Below are 21913 nucleotides of genomic sequence, written 5' to 3' on the forward strand. Positions count from 1 at the left end.
GTGGAGCAGATACAAGTTTCAATGTAGTTTTAACCTATAATTCTGTATTAAAGTCTATTCGCATGTACAAGTGTGAACAAAAACAAAGCACTTAAACCTGACACAAGATTATGCTGATAATATGTGCAGCCAGAACTGGTGGCTCCTTACAGTCATGAAATGATTCTCTGAAACAGCATTTGGAAGTAATATAAGGCTGCAGCTTTATTAGTCATTCAAACACCAGAGCCAACGTCAACACAAATCATCCGCCTGACCCCAGCAAGATGATCCCTTCGCAGGCCACCAAACCTGCAATATCCAGCAGTATCCTGCCGCTAACAGGGACCCCCACCACAGCCCAGCCACGTGCCTGAACCCCGTCACATGCAACTAATGCCTGAGTCACGAAAGCAGATTCCTAGCTCTAAACCCTGCCCCACAAGAATCAGGGCTCTGGTAACTCCACCATAGGGAGGGGGGTTGGGTGGAGAATCCACACAGCCCCCTCACCCCCCACAATAAAGATGCGGCCTAAACGAGGTGAAAAACAGACTCCAAGGCCTCCTGAATAGAACTGAGGAGTAGATCATTACCTACATTAGAAAGGTGAACACCGTCCCTGCCGTAAAGGCTGGGACAGGCACCCCAAGACCAAATGTGTGTATCGTGAACCTCCCCCCCCCCCATGCATGACCAACCAGCACCCTGTCTGTTCAAGTTGACCCTACTACGACCCCAAATCCTCAAATCAATGCAGACAGGCCTAAGAGCAATGTCTGACCAAATTAAGGGGCTGATGCAATAATCTTCGCTTTCTTAACGCACGCATGGCGCCTACAAGGGGGGGGCACCATGCAATATGTAAATTAGGGGGTCACGCTGGGGTCGCTTGCCGGGCTGCCGGTTATGAAGTCTGACACCGGTAAACTCAGCCTGGGTTTGCATAACCTGCCTGTCTGCCAGTCTGTGCAACAGACCATGCTATATAAGCAAAAAACAAACAAACACAAAAGCAAAAACTGCTCAACATCGCATAGAAATGGAGGAAACAGAGGCAGATTGTGGGAAAATATCAGCCCGGGGGAATTTTTCAAAACCAGCCCTCGGGGTATCTTATTCCCTCTCTCTGCAGCACCTGCATCAACACGCCAAGTCCTCTCTGAACCCTGCAGAATTAAGCCAAATATCTCCAAAGTGAATATCACATTTTCCCTAAATAACTAAGAAATAGAGCCTACTCCGACCAGCAGTGAGTAAAGGAGGCTGTAGGACCCCCCCATTCCATCCATGCAAATTGGTTGGGGCCACCCCACAAGTCTGCTTAGCAGAAGACCTCACCTTAGTCGCACCTGCAGAACACAGACAGACCCTCGCCAAATACAAAATGAATAAATACTAAAGTATAACTAGAAAGACGCAGACAAAATCTGAACTTGAAACCGAAACATGCCAGACTGTATGGAATGGAAAAACATATTCCTCACTAAACATCAAGAAATATAAAGCATCCTAATAGTAAAACCAAACTCAAAGAAAGAATAAATATTTCTAAATAACTGATGAAAAGAACATCTAATGATTACAAACATATAACTGCTTGGGAAATTGAAAAAACAAACATCGATAAACTATTTCAAAATAAATCAGCAAATACCACCCAATAATTAAAATTAAAGCTAAAATAAATCCCCTGCTCTCCGTATCCAGGAACTTTAGATTCCAGTCCCCCTGAGATGGTCATGGATCAGTAAGGGGTGGGAGATATGCACAGACTTTCTTCTCCAACATTCATTCATTCTCACACCTATGATCACCAGAGCACAAGTTTTTTCACAGACATGCTCACTGTGTCACACACTCATGCTAAATTACTCTTTTATACTCACACACAGGCCCACTGGCTTAAACATGTACTCATTGGCTCACTCGTTCTCTCTCGCTCTCAAACCTGCTCTAATAACCATAACAGGCCCGACTGTATTATGCAGTGCAACAATGGAAAAACAATTACAACTCACACAACTCATCAAGCAATAAAATCAAGAGATAGAAGACATCATTCATAATATTAAAAGAAGAGAATGAATATCTCAACAGCCGACAAACATAGGGGACCCAATATTCAAAGCGTGCTCAGCTCTACTTAACCGGATAAGTAGGACTTGTGTGGTTAAGTAGCGGCTGCTGAACATTAATGGCTGCTTAGCCACCTAAATCCCTTATATGTCTAAAAAGTTAGCTGCATAAGTTGGGGGGCGGAGTGACTTATCTGCATAACTTATGCAACTAAGTAGCAATATTCTGTCTTAGCCACATAAAAGTTTACCAGCTGCGTTAGATGGTTATAACCGATACAGCTAAGCACAAATATATATGCGTATGGTCAGCGACACAGCCGTGCCACTGAATACACCGTGTAATTTAGCAGGATAAGCTATTTCCAGCCAAGTCACTTAAAAGGGCCATCTTTCAATACTGGGCCCCTAAGGATTTAAAAAGTCTCATAAATTTGTTCTAATATTTCCCAAACACCAAAATAAATTTTAAATCAGCAGACACATGAAACACCCCCCCAAAATTTAAAATAAAAAACATTAGATAATTAAATATCCAGCTCTCCGTACCATTAAATAAACACCCAGCATCTTCTGATCTCCCAGAGATTGTCGTGGCTTTGGGTGAAGGCGGCCACACAATCTTTATCCTCTCTCGTGCAACTTCGGCTTCGGCAGCAACGGCGGAATGCTGGGTTTGCCGAACACCTGCGAGCAGCACGGGGAAGGTTAAAATAAAAACAAACAACAAAAACACACCAGAGAAGCCGGGTGCTGGAAGAGCTCGCCCTCTAGCGGGCAGCGTGCGATTTACTCTTCCCGCCGTGCCTCCCGCATCCGCCCTCCTGTTTCGTCACTTCCGATTGGCTGCAGCCGATGAGGTCATCACTCTGCGACGGCTGCCGGAGGCCGAGAAAAAGGCGGCAGCCCCAAACTAACCCAGTCCGCACAAATACAGTTCTCCCGCAGAGCGGGTAAAAAAAAAAAAATTAAATTAAATGGCCCAATCTAGCAGCGCGGTATATACGTCGTGCGACGCGCGGCCCGGCGCGTGACGTCATTACGCGCCCGTGACGATCGCGGAAGCGAGTTCCACGTGGTTTGCACATTACCGTAAGCAGGCGGAAAAAGTTCGGCAGGAGCTGCAGGGGCTTGCGAAGCGCCGTGGGCGCCATGGCTTCCGCGCTACAGCCCGCCGAGATAGGATTCGCGCAAAGACTGGCCTGCAACGAGAAGGTGTTACGGGACCGGGCCGTAAAGAGGCTGCGCAAGTACATCACCGTCAAGACGACCCAGCGGACGGGTGGTTTCAGCCCGGAAGAGCTCCTCAAGATCTGGAAAGGACTCTTTTACTGCATGTGGATGCAGGATAAACCCCTGCTGCAGGAGGCTCTGGCCGACACCATCTCTCAGCTCCTGCACGCTTTCCGGAACCGGCAGGCGCAGCGCACCTTTATTCAGACCTTCTGGCAAACCATGAGTCGCGAATGGAATGGCATAGACCGGCTGCGCCTGGATAAGTATTACCTGCTGAGCCGCAGGATGATGAGGCAGACCTTGGAGGTGCTGAAAAGAAACGCCTGGGATGGCAGCTTGGCGGAAGAGTTTCTGAACCTGCTCACGGAGGAGGTGCTGCACGGTGAGAGCAAGGCCCCGAACGGGATCCGATTTCACCTGATCGACATCTATCTCGAAGAACTGGCCCGTGTTGGAGCGGAGGAGCTCGTGGCCAGTCAGAACCTGCAGCTGATTGAGCCCTTCTGCAAGATTGCAGCCGAAACTAAAGACCCCTTTCTGATGCAGGCCATTGCCCGGGGTATCTTTGAAACTATTGTGGATCAAGCACCTTTTGCCATAGAAGATTTGATGAATGAGCTGAAAACGAGCCGAGGTGATGTAGAAGAGAATGAAGAGAAAATATTGTCCAAAAAACCTTCTCCCAGACAGTTAAAAGCCAAGGAGAATAAAGGCTTGTTTATAGAAGATGGACTGGAAGCGGGGGAGGAAGGGGATGAAAAGGATAGTTGTGAAAGCATAGGGCCTGTCCTGCAGTTTGATTATAAGGCTGTGGCTGACAGACTCTTCGAATTAGCCAGTGGAAAAAGCACTCCTGCTCAGAACAGGAAGCGACTGTACAAACTGGTAAAAAGGTTTCAGGATTTAGCAGAAGGGATTTTCCCACAAGATGACTTCCCTGAAGACGTGTCTACAGACGAAGACGACAGATTCAGCAGCAGGCGATTCATGAAGAAGGCAAACAAAGTTTCAAAGAAGATCAAAGCTGAGCTAAAGAGAGGCAAAGATCAGGGTGAAAAAGAAAAAAAATCGAGCAACGTTGAGGTGGAAGCAGCGTCGGGTGTCAGGCTTAAGAAGAAGAAGAAGAGGAAAAGAGAGCCCAAAAGCGGTGGCCCTGAAACTGCTGCTGTCCAGGGCTCTTTGGATTCATCCAGAAATACCTGTGAGCTGGAAGCTGGCAAAAGGAGAAAGAGCACAGGGGCCAGCCTGGAAGCCTGCGAGAGCACAAAAACCAAGGCGCCGGGTGGGGGGCAGGAAGGCAGTAGTTGCTGCCCGGAGGACCTGCCGATCACTAGAACGCAAAATAAACAGAAACGATGCAAGGGAAAGAGGATAGAGGTGAACGCTGAATCTACAGAAATGCAGTTTGGAAATGTAAGTAAGTCTTCTGAAGTTCCAGGGGGTAGCGCTGCAGCGTCAGTGGCCACCGAGATGAGGAAAGAGAGAGCCGCCTCCCCAGGCAATGGGAACGGTTCGCTTGCAACAGTAAGCAGGAGCTTAGTGAAACCTACTGAGGCAGAAGCACCCGTGCCCGTCACGCTCAAAAGGAAAGGAAAGCAGCGGATGGTGCCCACCCGGGCAGAGTCTCTCCTGAGGAAGGGAAAGAAAAGAAAAATCAAGAAAGCCTTGAGCTGCGGGGAAAGGAGCACAGCTCTGGAAACGGTCAGCAAGAAAAGCAAAATTAATAAAGAAGACGGAGAGTTTGTCAGGTTCGGGAAGATCGCTTCCCCGAGGCCCTTATTCTGCAAGACCCCCCAAGGCGGCCTGGCCTCCTTCAGAACCGCAAAGCGCGCCAAGAAGCGGGGGTCCTGCGGCTCCAAGAGGGTCACCTTCGGGTTCAACAGAAACACCACGGCGGAATTCAAGACCACCGACAAGAGCATACTGGTGAGCCCAGAGGGAGCCTCCCGCGTCGCCTTCCACCCAGATCACAAGCCGGGGCACGGGGTGCTGAAGAGTCCACCTTCAAACGAACCCAGAACAAAATCTTTGCGCTCGCCGGTCAAGAGGCGCAGCACAGCCCAAGACTTCTTTTAAAAACCAGCACCGTTTTTCTTTGTCCCGTTTCATTATTATGTTTTAGAAAGCATCAGTTGGGCCTCTTCTGAACCCATTATGAATTGTGCATGAAAGAATCCGATTACGCTCCCTTCGGCGGCTCACGTTTAATGCAGAATTCGAGCAGCTGTATTGACTCCGGAGAAAACCTGGAGGCTTTTGCAGGCTGCGAGATACTTTGACGAACCAATTGTAAAATGCATTCGAGGACGTTTCACGCGTGCTCTCTCTTTTTGCAATAATTGACAGAGAGATTGAAGACAAAACGCTGTAACTGCAGTTGCCATGTTATCCCAGTTGTATGTGATTTGTTCTGCAGAACAAGCCGGTCCTGTCCAAGTCACACAGAAGCAAAAATGTAAATCATTTCTGTTCTAAAAATAAAAAAAAATTCTTAGCGTTTGGACGTGGATTATCAAATGATTCTGAGCTAAGTTTTTTCACTGCCTCTTCTCCTTTTTTCTCTTTCCTGTCTTCCATCTGTTGAGTGTGAATTGCATTAAATAAAATAAAATGTCTTGTTGACAGGGGCTTGGGTCTTAGCAGAGGCCTCCACATAATTTAACAGTTCAGTGCTGGGCCCTGCTTAATCTTCCAAATCAGATTTATTTCCAACCCTGCAGCTAACAGCATTCTCTGCACATCCTTTTGAAATTTGACAAAAATTCAGATTTTAATTGGGGGGGGTGGGGAAGGTGCACTAAAAATTTCATTTTGGAGCGGTTTTTCATTTTGTGGTTAATTTCATTAAAAAAAACAAAAAACCCCTAAAAAACCTTTGCTTCTGTTCCCTCCCCACCTTAGTCTCCCCCCCCCCCTTCCTGACAGGGCCTCCACACCCCCCTCTTAACTTACCCCATAGCCGCAGGGTCAGAATAGAGCAGGAGCGACTTCCCCTCTCGCTGCAGCCCCTGGAGCGGCCGGCGTCGTCCTCAAACGCGGCATCAGAGGGGCAGGAGCGACAGGATGTCAGTCCTGCCCCGTGTCAGCCCATGGAATGGGGTAAGATGTAGGAACGGGGTAATCAGTGGGGGGTACTATTATTATTTATTTTTTTGGTGGTCCAGCTGCTTTACTTTTGAAACTGAAACCAAAGGAAAGTGATGTAAGGAGAGTCGAGGTGTGGTGCAAGGTTCGGCAGCTGGGATTCGATGCCAGGCAGTGCAGAGTCCTGCATGCCTGGATGTGATGGGGGGTGAAAGACTGACGTGCACAGACAGGCACAGGGAATGTAGGCCACTGCCTCTTGGTGCCAAGTTATTCCGAGGGCCGGCCTGTCTCCGTGCCTGAATTGGAGTTTGCTGCCGAGGCACCACTTCTCTTGCCAATGAAGAGAAAGTCAGCGCGGGGCTTCCAGCAGCCTTCCTGACGGATGGGCCCTGCCCCATGCTTGGCTTTCCAAGATGACAGGAAAGGCTGCTGCAGCCCCCAGCTCTGATTTCTTTTGTTTTTTTCTTCTTCAGGCACCGCTAGACCACTTGGGTCCATTTACGATGTTGATCCGAGTGTCAAGCTCCACGTGGGAATTTCTGTGCTCATCTGACCGAAGTGGAGAAACTGCTCCCGGGTCCGGCCTGGACTCCCTGGGCCCTTTCGGTCCTTATCTGCCATCCTTTACGAAGTTCTGTTGAGAAGACAGAGGCCATGGCTGAGAAGACTTTATAGTAGACGGGATGGGGATTCAGTTCGGGAAGGAGCAACTTTGCTCGTGTGTCACCGCTGCAGGGATCTGTAAATATTTCCAGGAAAGCTCTGGTGGTTATTTCTTAAGTAATGTAACAGGCCCAGAATATCAACCTCCCGCTTCTGGCCGAGATAAGCGGAGAAATGCCCTCCCCAGTCTGCGCATCTGTTGCAGGAGCAGGAAGAGTTGAGCTGCCGGTACTGAAAGCAGCCTGACAGAGGAGAGAGAGGTTTCCAGGCTGGATCTGTGTCTGGCAAGAGAGGGAGCCCAGCACCTGTTCAGGAAGACCATTACTGAGGCGGAAGGGGCAGAATTGAGATTTGGAGGTGGGGAGGAGGAGCTGCAGTCTGAATGCACCTATAGTCAGGGGCAAGCAGTGATCCCCAGCCCTGTCCATGCAAATTTTCTCTCGTGCATATTCATTGTGGGTATCCTGAAAACCCGACTGGCTGGTGGGGGGCCCCCAGGACAGGACTGGGCACCAAGCCGGGGAGCGCTGGAGAGAAGTGCACGGTGCCCCTCCGGATCAGGAAGAAACGCCCGGGGAGATCCCACAGACAGAAGGTCAGGGGGGGTCTGCTGAGGCCCAAAGTCATGAATTGAAGAGGGAATATGGGAGGCAATCAGATTCGGCTTCTTTCTCCTCGAGCCCACGAGAGGAAGGAGACAGATGAGCCCTGGGGCTGGGGTATTTTTCCTCTGTGCTGCCTGTTTCATGATGGCCACTGCCGGCAGATGTTTTCCCCCCTGCAATGCAGATGTTGGGTGTGCCCGCCGAGCTTCCCGGCAGGGCAGATGTTCAGGGCACAGCTGGGTGCAGGTGGGGGGGAGTTAGGAAGGGATCCCTGGTTGAAAGATGGCGCCTTATTTACGTCTGCTGCTCTTCATTCCCGAGGAGATGGTTAAGGGGGGGGGGGGGGGGGGAGAGCAGTCGGAGGCGGAGTTTCTGGCAGGGAAAGGGGGGGAGCGCATTCCATTTCGCTTCTCCGCAGGAGGAGGAGGAAGCAGCTGAGGGAAAAGGGGGGGTTTTTAATGTTTAGCCCAGACCTCTCTCTACGGACAAACTGCTCCCTTATACCGGGGGGAGGGGGAGGGGGGAGACCGTCGCTGTGAGGTCAGGACTGAGCGGAAGAGGTAAGTGAAAGTGGCCCCCAGAGCTGGAGAGGGGGTGGGAGGAAGGAAAGGAAGGGGGGCTTTGCTGCAGAGAGTGAGATAGAGAGGGAGGGAGAGCGCTCCCAGGGCTGGGGAGAGGGACCAGAGCTGCAAACCCGCCCAGAGCAGAAACACTGAATACTGGCCCCCCCCCCTGCCCGGGCTTAGGGGGGGGGGGGCCCAGCCCGCTTGCTGAACAGTGTCCGCTTACAAGGGATGGGCGGCTGACGCCATCTTCTGCTCCTACCACGGGACGGGGGCCGGACCCCCACCCCACCACCACTTACATTTTGGGTGGGGAGGGGGGGTCACTAAATAACTAATTTTAAAGGGTCCAGCTGTGTTTTTTTGTAAGTGCCCTTTCTTCCCGCCCCTCCCCCCCATAACGATAAGAGAACCCATGAAATTAATCGAGGGGTTTCCTATCGCTGTCGGGGACCTCGGAGTCCCATATTTTCAATCGTCAGATAAACGATTCCCATCCCTAAATTGTATATTTAAAAAAAAAAGTGTAGTTGCTGCTGTCTTAAAATGAATAAAGTTGAATTATATGTATTTCATGGTTATACGCTGGTGCTGTACCTCTTTTGTTTACAATAGGCCTCATACCATATGCACGATAATGAAAAAGTGTAAATTGATGCAAAAGAGGGGGAAAGGAAGAAACAGTGCCCTCTGTTCTCAAGTGTCCAGTCGTGATCTGTGGAAAAGTAGGCAACCCTAACCTCACTCCTACCCTGCAGCACCTCCTGCTATTCCAGTACTGAGACCCTCACACACAGCTCTGCCAATGCACCTCACTCCTGCCCTGCAGCACCCCCTGCTATTCCAGTACTGAGACCCTCACACACAGCTCTGCCAATGCACCTCACTCCTGCCCTGCAGCACCCCCTGCTATTCCAGTACTGAGACCCTCACACACAGCTCTGCCAATGCACCTCACTCCTGCCCTGCAGCACCCCCTGCTATTCCAGTACTGAGACCCTCACACACAGCTCTGCCAATGTACCTCACTCCTACCCCGCAGCACCTCCTGCTATTCCAGTACTGAGACCCTCACACACAGCTCTTCCAATGCACCTCACTCCTGCCCCACAGCACCCCCTGCTATTCCAGTACTGAGACCCTCACACACAGCTCTGCCAATGCACCTCACTCCTACCCCGCAGCACCTCCTGCTATTCCAGTACTGAGACCCTCACACACAGCTCTTCCAATGCACCTCACTCCTGCCCCGCAGCACCCCCTGCTATTCCAGTACTGAGACCCTAACACACAGCTCTGCCAATGCACCTCACTCCTACCCCGCAGCACCTCCTGCTATTCCAGTACTGAGACCCTCACACACAGCTCTTCCAATGCACCTCACTCCTGCCCCGCAGCACCCCCTGCTATTCCAGTACTGAGACCCTCACACACAGCTCTGCCAATGCACCTCACTCCTGCCCCGCAGCACCCCCTGCTATTCCAGTACTGAGACCCTCACACACAGCTCTGCCAATGCACCTCACTCCTACCCCGCAGCACCCCCTGCTATTCCAGTACTGAGACCCTCACACACAGCTCTGCCAATGCACCTCACTCCTACCCCGCAGCACCTCCTGCTATTCCAGTACTGAGACCCTCACACACAGCTCTTCCAATGCACCTCACTCCTGCCCCGCAGCACCCCCTGCTATTCCAGTACTGAGACCCTCACACACAGCTCTTCCAATGCACCTCACTCCTGCCCCGCAGCACCCCCTGCTATTCCAGTACTGAGACCCTCACACACAGCTCTGCCAATGCACCTCACTCCTGCCCCGCAGCACCCCCTGCTATTCCAGTACTGAGACCCTCACACACAGCTCTGCCAATGCACCTCACTCCTGCCCCGCAGCACCCTCTGCTATTCCAGTACTGAGACCCTCACACACACAGCTCTGCCAATGCACCTCACTCCTGCCCCGCAGCACCCCCTGCTATTCCAGTACTGAGACCCTCACACACAGCTCTGCCAATGCACCTCACTCCTGCCCTGCAGCACCCCTGCTATTCCAGTACTGAGACCCTCACACACAGCTCTGCCAATGCACCTCACTCCTGCCCCGCAGCACCCCCTGCTATTCCAGTACTGAAACCCTCACACACAGCTCTGCCAATGCACCTCACTCCTGCCCCGCAGCACCTCCTGCTATTCCAGTACTGAGACCCTCACACACAGCTCTGCCAATGCACCTCACTCTGCCCCGCAGCACCCCCTGCTATTCCAGTACTGAAACCCTCACACACAGCTCTGCCAATGCACCTCACTCCTGCCCCGCAGCACCTCCTGCTATTCCAGTACTGAGACCCTCACACACAGCTCTGCCAATGCACCTCACTCCTGCCCTGCAGCACCCCCTGCTATTCCAGTACTGAAACCCTCACACACAGCTCTGCCAATGCACCTCACTCCTGCCCTGCAGCACCTCCTGCTATTCCAGTACTGAGACCCTCACAAACAGCTCTGCCAATGCACCTCACTCCTGCCCTGCAGCACCTCCTGCTATTCCAGTATGAGACCCTCACACACAGCTCTGCAATGCACCTCACTCCTGCCCTGCAGCACCTCTGCTATTCCAGTACTGAGACCCTCACACACAGCTCTGCCAATGCACCTCACTCCTACCCTGCAGCACCCCCTGCTATTCCAGTACTGAGACCCTCACACACAGCTCTGCCAATGCACCTCACTCCTGCCCTGCAGCACCTCCTGCTATTCCAGTACTGAGACCCTCACACACAGCTCTGCCAATGCACCTCACTCCTGCCCTGCAGCACCTCCTGCTATTCCAGTACTGAGACCCTCACACACAGCTCTGCCAATGCACCTCACTCCTGCCCTGCAGCACCCCCTGCTATTCCAGTACTGAGACCCTCACACACAGCTCTACCAATGCACCTCACTCCTGCCCTGCAGCACCTCCTGCTATTCCAGTACTGAGACCCTGACACACAGCTCTGCCAATGCTCCTCACTCCTGCCCTGCAGCACCTCCTGCTATTCCAGTACTGAGACCCTCACACACAGCTCTGCCAATGCACCTCACTCCTACCCTGCAGCACCCCCTGCTATTCCATATGGATTCAGCTCTACCAATTCACTTTGGTTGGATACTGCTGGAACATTCTCCTGTCCCTGAGCTTCGAGATCTTTTGCTGTCTGTGTATCTTTATTTCAGTTTGTTCTGGATTTCCTGATTTTATTTTCCTCAGAGGCACTGAAGATGCATTACCGTAATGCCCTCTGGATAAGAGCTTTCTCCTTCCTTCTGGTGATTTCTCATTACTTCCAGACTGTAAATACAGGTGAGAACTTACTCCAATATTTGCATTTATTTTTCTAGGTCTTCATATATGGGGACAAAATGCATTTTGGTGGAAAGTTTGCTTGTGGTAAAAAAAAAAAAAAAAAAAAGGTACACCCGGTGACTTACAGCTGCTTTTTGTGCAGGTTTTATTTTCCTGGAAAATAACGGGTAGATCTGAAAATAAAAATTTCAGCCCATTATTGCCCTCTATGACCCCAGAACTACCTCTTCATAATGCAGGTTTGCTTTTAGCTGAGATGAAGGTGGGCAATGTTTCACATTACCCCAGGTAAAGGGGCTTTGAAACTTGCTCTCCCGTTTATTAACTGTGGACGTTTTTATCCCGGCTCAATCATCTTTCATTTATTCCAGCACAAGAGCAGGAGAAGTGCCCTGCTGGGTCAGGCCAAGGTCCTTCGAGCCACTCTCATCCAGTCTGGGTCACAAGTTCCCGGCGGATCCCCGATAGCTGATCAGTTTCTTGTATCTCACTCCCAGGGATAAGCGCCGGCTTTCCCCCAAGGCTATCTGGCTAATAACTGTTTACGGCCTTTTACTTCAGGAACTTGTCCAATCCTCTTTGAGCCCCACTGTGTAGCAGCCTTCACCACGTCCTCTGGCAACAGATTCCACAGCTTGCTTGTTCTATGAGTGAAAAAATATTTCCTACAATTTGTTTTACATCTGGTTGCAGGTTTCAGGAGTGTCTCTAGTCCTCTTGTTGTTCCCTATTTACCCATTCCGTCCCCCTTCATGATTTTATAAATTTTAGTCGCCCTTCTCTGTACCTTCTCCATCGCAATTATATCTTTTTTGAGATGCGGCGACCAGAATTGTACACAGTATTCAAGTTGCGGTCTCACCATGGAGCGATACAGAGGCATTATGACATTTTCCGTTTTATTCACCATTCCCTTTCTAATGATTCCCAACATTCTGTTTGCTTTTTTGACTGCCGCAGCACACTGAGCCGACAATTTCAATGTGTTATCCACTATGATGCCTAGATCTCTTTCTTGGGTTGTAGCTCCTAATATGGAACCTAACATTGTGTAACTACAGCAAGGTTATTTTTCCCTATATGCATCACCTTGCACTTATCCACATTAAATTTCATCTGCCATTTGGAAGCCCAATCTTCCAGTCTTGCAAGGTCCTCCTGCAATTTATCACAATCTGCTTGTGATTTAACTACTCTGAACAATTATGTGTCATCTGCAAATCTGCTCAAAGCAGCTGACAATCCTTTACCTACCTAAGCAAGCCTCACTGACTAGGCCTCACATTAATGCTCAGATCTTTCCCCTGCTCTGTACTTACCCTAACAATGTCATGCAGGGACTTTAACTCCCTTTTCATGTCCTTGATATGACATTACCCAGTCAATGCTCAGGATTTCTGAAATCTCCCATTATTCTTGTGTTACACATTATACTAGCCATCTGTGCATTTTGTGGTCTGTTTCCTCATCCTGGCCAGGCGGGCGGTTAAAATATCCCCACTACTATACTCTTCCCATTTACCCTGGGAATTTCTATACATAAGGGTTCAGAGTGCAGTTTATTTCCTGCAAAACTTTTAATCCTGCTTGACTCTGTGCCATGCTTAATATGTAGTGTCACCCCTCCACCAACATTATCTGCCCTGTCATTTTGATATAATTTGTACCCTGGTATCACAGTGTCCCCTTGGTTATCCTCCTCCCACCAGGACTCTGAGGTGCCTATTATGTCTATAGAGCCATGCATTCTAACTCTCCAGTCTTATTTTTCTTACTTCTGGCATTCGCATACAGACATTTTAAAAGTAGTTTTTCTTTATTTATTACAAGATTTATTGATCGCTTATAGTGACAAGTCAATATTAACTGGATTACAGGATTTAACAATAATTCCATAAAAACAAAATATATTTATCATTTACAAATGCAGACCCTCTGCATTAAATCATTAAACAGCTAAATGTTTAACCATTTACATCAGAAAAGATCTGGTTTTTTATATGTACCCACAACCTGCTTATCAGATGCTGCATGGAGTTTGCAGTCATTTGTATCAGTGTGCTCTGTATTTACAAACATCTGGAGTTTCTCAGCTTTTCTATCGGGGAAGTACTTGGTTTATCAGTATCCTTTGACGATACCTCCCCTCTGAACCATCGTTAGCTTTTCCCCATGTTCCAATTTAGATTCAATTCTTTTATTTCCAACATAACAAACCATGCAGCATAGTACATATTTGCCCATTACACACCATGCTTTACCAACTATAGTATAGAACAATAACCTTTCCCCTCCAGCTCCCTAATTTATAAATTAATTGTGTCTTGTTGGCATTAGAAACATATACCATTAAATGCAACTTTTACATATCACGGGCATCAATAACAATAAAATCAGTTGCCCATGTTTGCGCCAGCAGCCTGGTTCCAGCCCGGTTAAGATGGAGCGCATCCCATCGGAAAAGGCTCCACCTTTCCCCAGAATCTTCAGAGGGATATCCGTGTTAGTCCGGTGTAGCAAAAAAATGACTGGAATCGGGGGCATCTTATAGACTAACCAATTTATTAAAGAAGCAGGAGCTTTCCAGGACAGAGTGCGCTTCATGCATCTGACGACGTGGACTCTGTTCTGGGAAGCTCAAACTTCAGTAAACCGGTTAGTCTATAAAGGTGCCACCAGACTCTTGTCATTCCTTCCCCAGTTCCTAAGAAACCTAAACCCCACTTCCCTACACCATCATCTCATCCACGCATTGAGACTCCGGACCTCTGCACGTGCAGCATTTTTGAGAATGCCACCCTGGAGGTTCTGGATTTCAATGCCTTATGTAAGAGCCTGCAATTAAGCCTTACAGAAGTGTTCTCCTAGCTGTGTTCTCCTCCTCCAGCTTCTGAATAAGAGCAGAGCTTCTCAACTGCTTGTGCTCCCTCCCAGAGCCTCTGACCAATAGCAGAGCTCTCCCAGCTACCTGTGCTCCCTCCCTCAGCTTCTGACCAATAGCAGAGCTCTCCCAGCTACCTGTGCTCCCTCACACATCTTCTGACCAATAGCAGAGCTCGCCTAGCTTCCTGTGCGCTCACACAACCTCTGACCAATCGAGCTCTCCCAGCTACCTGTGCTCCCGCCCACAGCCTCTGACCAATAGAAGAGCCCTCCCAACCAGCTGTGCTGCATCCCACAGCCTCTGACCAATAGAAGAGCTCTCCTAACCAGCTGTGCTCCCTCCCACAGCCTCTGACCAATAGCAGAGTTCTCCCAGCTACCTGGTTTGCCTTCTCCTTCCCTGTGACCAATAAAGCTCTCATATAGGAGATAAAATTGTTGAAGCCCATCTTTGGTAAGCAAAGATACAGACGAGTTAGCCAGAGAACGTGTCTCGGACACTCAGGGGGATGATTCTCCCCCATTGAATATAGTTGGCCAAAGTTATCTGGATGTGCTAAAGCTTTCTGGGGGCTTCTATCCAGATAAGTTAGGCTATATTAGGTATATATAGCCAGTGAAGCCCAAAACATAGAAAGCCTTGGCCAATTGGCCCGTGCCTCTCTACCAACCAAAAGTATGGAACACCGCTGGCAGGGAAGAGCTGTAAGAGAAATAACAGCAGCGCCTTTACCTGCCAGAAAGGTCAGGGCGCTCAGTGAGTGGCCTCAGGGGTTTAGGAAGGGTCCTTCCGCTGATGTGAGACAGTGGGAGTGGGGTTGAAGGGAGCCTGCAGCCTTCATGCAGTGAGGAGAGGGGGGGGGTGGAAGGGGCAATCAGGCTGCTATGATCCTCAGTTCTTTGGGGGGAGGGGGCAGCTGGCTGAGGTTTTTTTTTTTTTTTTTTTTTTTTTTTAAATGATTTTGCTTTCTCACTCTGTTCTTAATAAAGCCCAGATAATTTTACATCTGCTCTTAGCCAGGCAGCACTGATACCCGGATAAATTTAAAGTCAAAATCCAGAAGGAGAAAAAAAAAAAAAAACACTTTTCAGATTTGAATAAAAATTTAAGAACTTGGATGTTCACCAAACACCCAATGACTATGCTACAACTTCCATTGCAGAACCAATCCAAAGCACGTCATTTAACCTGTGCAACTTAACAACCAAAACTAGGTTTATAACCACCAAGATAACCTATGTTAACAAGCACCTGAATTTCTGAACACTCTGTTGAACATCGAAACTTTGTAAACCGTTGTGATGGCAAAACCAAACGATGGTATATAAAAAAAACAACACTCGATACATAAATAATATTCGTGTTTTTGCCCCTGCCGCAAGGTATTCGCAATTAGTGTACGCTTTTAGGCATCTCGTTGTGTTTTTCAGCCGTCAGCCTCATATTCTCTGTTTCTGACTAATGTCATTCCCTTTGTTTTTTGTGTCACATAATTAGCAGAAGGATTTAAAGTCATCGGCCCTGATGGACCCGTGGTGGCTGTTCTGGGTGGAGATGCTGAGTTACCCTGCCGCCTCTCCCCACCCCTCAGCGCAGAGCACATGCAGGTGAGGTGGTTCCGATCCAGATATCATGTACTCGTGCACCTGTATGAGAACGGGACGGATCAGAACGATGACCAGATCCCAGAGTACCGAGGCAGGACGGAGCTCATCAGGACTCACATCTCCAATGGCAGCGTCTCGCTGAGGATACACAGTGTCAGGCTGAAAGATGAGGGAACTTACACCTGTATCTTTTGGTCTGATCCTTACTATGAAGAAGAAGCAACGCTGGAGCTGAAAGTAGCAGGCAAGCATCAAGTTTAATCCTCTTCTGACTTTGCACCCTTTCTCTTTTTATTCTGACCCTGACTGAATGAGATAAGGAGCCTTTATTGCAGGAGACACCAAAGTGCCATATTGTAGCTGCACTGCAGGACTCCCTGATATTACAGAGATATTGATAATGAAATAGGCAGAGGAGTGATAGGAGAGATTTGAAGTGGGGAGTAAGCTCAGGATCAAAAAATATCCTGGAAGATGCACATTTAAAACAAATTGGAGAAAATTCTCTCTCTCTCAACACACAATTAAACTCTGGAATTTGTTGCCAGAGGATGTGGTTAGTGCAGTTAGTGTAGCTGGGTTCAAAAAAGGTTGGATAAGTTCTTGGAGGAGAAGTCCATTACCTGCTATTAAGTTCACCTAGAGAATAGCCATTGCCATTAGCAATGGTAACATGGAATAGACTTAGTTTTTGGGTACTTGCCAGGTTCTTATGGCCTGGATTGGCCACTGTTGGAAACAGGATGCTGGGCTTGATGGACCCTTGGTCTGACCCAGTTCTAACAGTGAATAGGACAACTCACTAAGACTCACCAGAATCAGACCTAGGCATATTACAAGGTGATAGATTTGGGAGTGACTATTCAAAGCTGAGCCACAGCACCAAAGGAAGACTCATAAGAACAGGCCATACTGGGTCAGACCAAGGGTCCATCAAGCCCAGCATCCTGTTTCCAACAGTGGCCAATCCAGGCCATAAGAACCTGGCAAGTACCCAAAAACTAAGTCTATTCCATGTTACCATTGCTAATGGCAGTGGCTATTCTCTAAGTGAACTTAATAGCAGGTAATGGACTTCTCCTCCAAGAACTTATCCAATCCTTTTTTAAACACAGCTATACTAACTGCACTAACCCCATCCTCTGGCAACAAATTCCAGAGTTTAATTGTGCGTTGAGTAAAAAAGAACTTTCTCGATTAGTTTAAATGTGCCCCATGCTAACTTCATGGAGTGCCCCCTAGTCTTTCTACTTATCCGAAAGAGTAAATAACCGATTCACATCTACCCGTTCTAGACCTCTCATGATTTTAAACACCTCTATCATATCCCCCCTCAGCCGTCTCTTCTCCAAGCTGAAAAGTCCTAACCTCTTTAGTCTTTCCTCATAGGGGAGTTGTTCCATTCCCCTTATCATTTTGGTTGCCCTTCTCTGTACCTTCTCCATCGCAATTATATCTTTTTTGAGATGCGGCGACCAGAATTGTACACAGTATTCAAGGTGCGATCTCACCATGGAGCGATACAGAGGCATTATGACATTTTCCGTTTTATTCACCATTCCTTTCTAATAATTCCCAACATTCTGTTTGCTTTTTTGACTGCCGCAGCACACTGAGCCGACGATTCAATGTGTTATCCACTATGACACCTAGATCTCTTTCTTGGGTTGTAGCACCTAATATGGAACCCAACATTGTATAATTATAGCATGGGTTATTTTTCCCTATATGCATCACCTTGCACTTATCCACATTAAATTTCATCTGCCATTTGGATGCCCAATTTTCCAGTCTTCACAAGGTCTTCCTGCAATTTATCACAATCTGCTTGTGATTTAACTACTCTGAACAATTTTGTGTCATCTGCAAATTTGATTATCTCACTCGTCGTATTTCTTTCCAGATCATTTATAAATATATTGAACAGTAAGGGTCCCAATACAGATCCCTGAGGCACTCCACTGCCCACTCCCTTCCACTGAGAAAATTGCCCATTTAATCCTACTCTCTGTTTCCTGTCTTTTAGCCAGTTTGTAATCCACAAAGGACATCGCCACCTATCCCATGACTTTTTACTTTTCCTAGAAGCCTCTCATGAGGACTTTGTCAAACGCCTTCTGAAAATCCAAGTACACTACATCTACCGGTTCACTCATGTTAGAGGTGGAACCAAGGGACAAAAGATCTCATGCTGCCCCTGTCTAAGGCCCTTTTCGGGGTTCAGTTTTGCTAACCATGTTCTCTGTCCAGGTACCTGCGGCAGCTTACACATTATTCTATCAGCTGTGATGGTGGAGCAGACTTGTCTCCCATAGCCCCTTAGGCCAGGGGTTCAGCTTGGATTTTGAGTATAAGCTCTTTTCAGACGGTTACAGAAGAAAGCAGATGCTGTTTTATCCCACTCATCTTGTTTTCTAGCTTCATTAGTTTCGGCCTTTCCAGAGGAAGGCAGGGATAGGATTTAGGGTTTGCCATCCCTAGGCCCCTTTTGGTGCTTTCACCCTGGCGGTAGGGTTAGAAGAGATTGCTGGAGGGCAGGGCATCTCAGTCAGCCTGCTGCCCCCCAAATGTTTGCTGCTCTAGGCACAGGCATAATGGGTGCCTGCTGATAAATCCAGGGCTGGCGGAGGGGCCTTTTACCTTCCACCCACTGATCCTAATCTTTCCTCCCCGCTAGCAGCGGCACTGGGATTACACGCGCTGTATGAAAGGGAGATGCCATGTAATGCAAAATGCTAATGGTTTGCCTGAGGCTTTGGGTTAAATTTACCGCTGTAAAGAAAACATGCCCCACGTTGACTACTAACTGGAATAAAAAGCCCCGAAGAGAAAAAAAATGTAATTGGTCAGCCCAGAGGACAGAACCACCGAGGGCTGAGAGCGGGCACCGAGAGTGCAGAGTGAGTGTAAGATAAGAAGGCGCCAAGACCAGAAAGCCCCAGAAAGAAAAAGAAAGCACCGAAGTAAGGCATAATCAATGATGTCTGAGAGGCGGCACGAAGGAAACGAACCAGCAAACGTAGGTGGGGGGGGAAAAAATGCGTGAGCCATGTTTAAAAGTGCATAAAGGACTAATGCAAATTCCAAAACGATGAGTCTAAAACTGACGTTGCTCCGTTTGCTCCCCTAAGGAAACACAATCTTGTTTCCTTTTGGTTCTGCTATCAAATTTTGTATGTATTAAAAAAAACCCCCCAAACCTGCCGCAGCAATTATAGATCTCTAAGCTACTTAATAAATGTTGTGTTTTGAAACTGAAAGGCTGTTTCATCACTGGCTTTGTGCCCTGTCTGGGGAGGAAAGCAGGCGGGGGTAAGTTCAAGTTTCAAGATGCCGCTTACCTGAACAGAACACAGAAAGGAGAGCTTTCAAAGCAGCGTAAAATAGAACGAATCTCTCACATTCTGACAGACGGATGTTATTTTATCATTAGGTCTGGGCACTGCTCCTTCCATCTCTATCGAGGACTATGTGTGTATATTTCCAGAAGACTACCCAGAGCCCGAAGTGACCTGGAGAGAAGAAGACGGACAGAGCCTGACATCATTATCTGACACAGACATACGAGGGCAAAAAGGTCTGTTCAACGTCAAAACCTCCCTCCTGATGACAATAAATCAGTACGGCAGGATTTCCTGTCATATCAGAAATATCATCCTGAACCAAGAGAGAGAATCAGTGATTTCTGATTCTCGCAGAGAGCAGCCTGGGTGATAGAAAGTGTTCATGTGAGAGAGACCCTAACCCGGCAGCAGGGAGGGCTTCCTGGAATCAGATCCAGAGAAGGTCCTCTAACTCATCTTCCCTCACCCCTGCACATCCTTCCTCTGCTGTATCTCCACTCTCAGTATCAGAGAGAGAATCAGTGATTTCTATATCAGGTGAGTGACGGTCGCAGAGAGCAGCCTCGGTGATAGAAATGTTCATGTGAGGTAGACCCTAACCCGGCAGCAGGGAGGGCTTCCTGGAATCAGATCCAGAGAAGGTCCTTAACTCGTCTTCCCTCACCCCCAGCACATCCTTCCTCTGCTGTATCTCCACTCTCAGTATCAGAGGATTGCTAGGTCTGTGCAGCTCTTTCACAGTTAATCCTACAAACTCATGTCCCATAATGCAGGAGGGAGGTGCAGAGCAAAACAGTTAAAGAGAACGTCTCCTTTAAGCAGGCTTGTAACAGCTTCCATTAGACCAGGCATCTGCCACATATCTAACTCTCGGTAACGGGGAGGATGTGGTCACTCCTCCTTCCTCCCAGTCGGTGTTGGCGTTGGCTGACTTTGAGGAAGAGTTGGATAGAAAGATCCAGCAGGCCTTGTAAGAGGTGCTGCAGTGCCACAGCATTGAAGACACAGGCACGACGATCCTCCAGCTTCTGCTCAATTCCTTAAGGGTGCTCAGCGGTGAGGCACTGGCACAGGTGCCGGATCTGATGCAGGTGTACAGAGAGGGATCGGGGCCTATGAATGCCACCCTGTTGTTGATCTACAGCTCCTCAGGGAAGGAAGCTTCACTGGGCCAATGAAGCTCCTAAGGATCCAGGCCAAAACAGCCGTGTACAGGTCCTTAAGAGTTGGGGGGGGGGGGGGGGGGGGTGTCGAGCACTGAGGGAGTCCTCGCTACTGGCAGACCAGCGTGAATCAGACTCTGAATACTCTTAGGGGTGCAGCTTTGACTCCACAGACACTGCTGATAGGAGGTGTCAATAGGGCTCCTCTCTGACCCTCTCTCCTCCCATCCTGAGGCCTTCTTCCTTCACAGGCTTTATCAGGAAACTGGATAAGGTCTTTCCATTTACTTTACAGATGGAGGATAAACCCAGAAATAAAATGCTGCTCATCCTCCAGTTTGACGAGCCCCCAGGGAGGTTGTGGCGGAGAAACCCCCCCCCCCCCTCTAGCTGTGGCTCCCTTTAATAAGAAGGCAGACGTGAACTCTCTCATCAGAAAGCTCCTGGATTCAAAAAGAGAGAGACGGCTGCCGCACCAGTCCGTAGTAGTTGAATCTGCTCTCGAGAAAAGTCAAGAACATGTTCCTTGGTGCCCATCAGGGAAGGAATCAAGAAGTGTCTATGCCCTCGGCGGAAAAAGTTGTTTTAGGAGCCTTACGCTCAAGGCCCACGTAAGTTTCCTACCAGCTCTTCATGGGCCACTATATTTGACTTGATGAAGCAAATGAAGGAGGCGGCCAAGCAACTTCCTGAAAAGCAGCAAGATGCCCTCTATTCACTAGTGGTCAAAAGGTTAGAGTGTGAAAGACACATGGTCCTTTCAACCATTGATGTTGAGATGATATTGAGAATCTCAGCTATACAATCATCAGTTCCCTGCATCTAAAGCATTCCCTACAAATCCTTTTGACATTTTCTCCTACAACATTTTACAATTCTATTGTGATACCCTATATAATTTAAAGTTCTCATCCTCTGGTCTCATTTCGTTTTCAGATGCATTTTTCCAGCGGGGCCCCTATTGGGTGGTCTCTCTCTCCATCGTGATGTCTGTGGTGATCCCGTGCAGTTTGCTTGTTGCATTGGTTGTTTTCAAATTGTGGAAGCAACGCAAAGAGAGAGGTAAGGTAGCCCCTTAACCCTGGCAGAACCTCAGAGGAGGTGAACAGCTGGAGCAGTTGGATGGGAGAGCCCAGAGAGGAGGGGAACAGCTGGATGGGAGAGCCCGAGAAGGGGGGGGGGGGAGAACAGCTGGATGGGAGAGTCCTGAGACTGAGAGGAGGGGAACAGCTGGAGCAGCCGGATGTGATCTGAGAACCTTGAGCTGAGGCCTGTCAGCTTCGATCAATTTTAAATTTTGTAGACGTTTTATAAATTATTTTATTTTTAAATGAAGGCTACTCTGTCACTAATGATG

At 48.5% G+C, this 21913-nt stretch overlaps 2 protein-coding genes across 2 annotated transcripts; both read left to right on the top strand.

Annotated features, from left to right (window-relative positions):
* Nucleotides 1-3012: 3012 nt before the first annotated feature.
* On the top strand, nt 3013-5820 carry LOC115081945 (ribosomal RNA processing protein 1 homolog A-like). The gene has a single exon (XM_029586191.1). The coding sequence runs from the start codon at nt 3210-3212 to the stop codon at nt 5367-5369; it is 2160 nt and encodes a 719-aa protein (XP_029442051.1). The 5' UTR covers nt 3013-3209; the 3' UTR covers nt 5370-5820.
* Nucleotides 5821-7271: 1451 nt separating this feature from the next.
* On the top strand, nt 7272-21683 carry LOC115081946 (myelin-oligodendrocyte glycoprotein-like). The gene is made up of 6 exons (XM_029586192.1): nt 7272-7638; nt 8827-8936; nt 11463-11555; nt 15940-16293; nt 19483-19626; nt 21493-21683. Exons 2-6 carry the CDS (start codon nt 8849-8851, stop codon nt 21633-21635), a joined length of 822 nt encoding a protein of 273 aa, XP_029442052.1. The 5' UTR covers nt 7272-7638; nt 8827-8848; the 3' UTR covers nt 21636-21683.
* The last annotated feature ends 230 nt before the right edge of the window (nt 21684-21913 follow it).

The sequence above is a fragment of the Rhinatrema bivittatum genome, unplaced genomic scaffold (assembly GCF_901001135.1).
Source record: "Rhinatrema bivittatum unplaced genomic scaffold, aRhiBiv1.1, whole genome shotgun sequence".
NCBI classification, from domain to species: domain Eukaryota; kingdom Metazoa; phylum Chordata; class Amphibia; order Gymnophiona; family Rhinatrematidae; genus Rhinatrema; species Rhinatrema bivittatum.

Bases quoted from the DNA above. Each gene is read 5' to 3' on its own strand.
- LOC115081945 (XM_029586191.1), top strand. From the start codon at position 3,210: ATGGCTTCCGCGCTACAGCCCGCCGAGATAGGATTCGCGCAAAGACTG.
- LOC115081946 (XM_029586192.1), top strand. From the start codon at position 8,849: ATGAAAAAGTGTAAATTGATGCAAAAGAGGGGGAAAGGAAGAAACAGT. The intron at 11,556-15,939 runs GTGAGAACTTAC...TCACATAATTAG, and splicing joins CTTCCAGACTGTAAATACAG to CAGAAGGATTTAAAGTCATC. The intron at 16,294-19,482 runs GCAAGCATCAAG...TTTTATCATTAG, and splicing joins GCTGGAGCTGAAAGTAGCAG to GTCTGGGCACTGCTCCTTCC.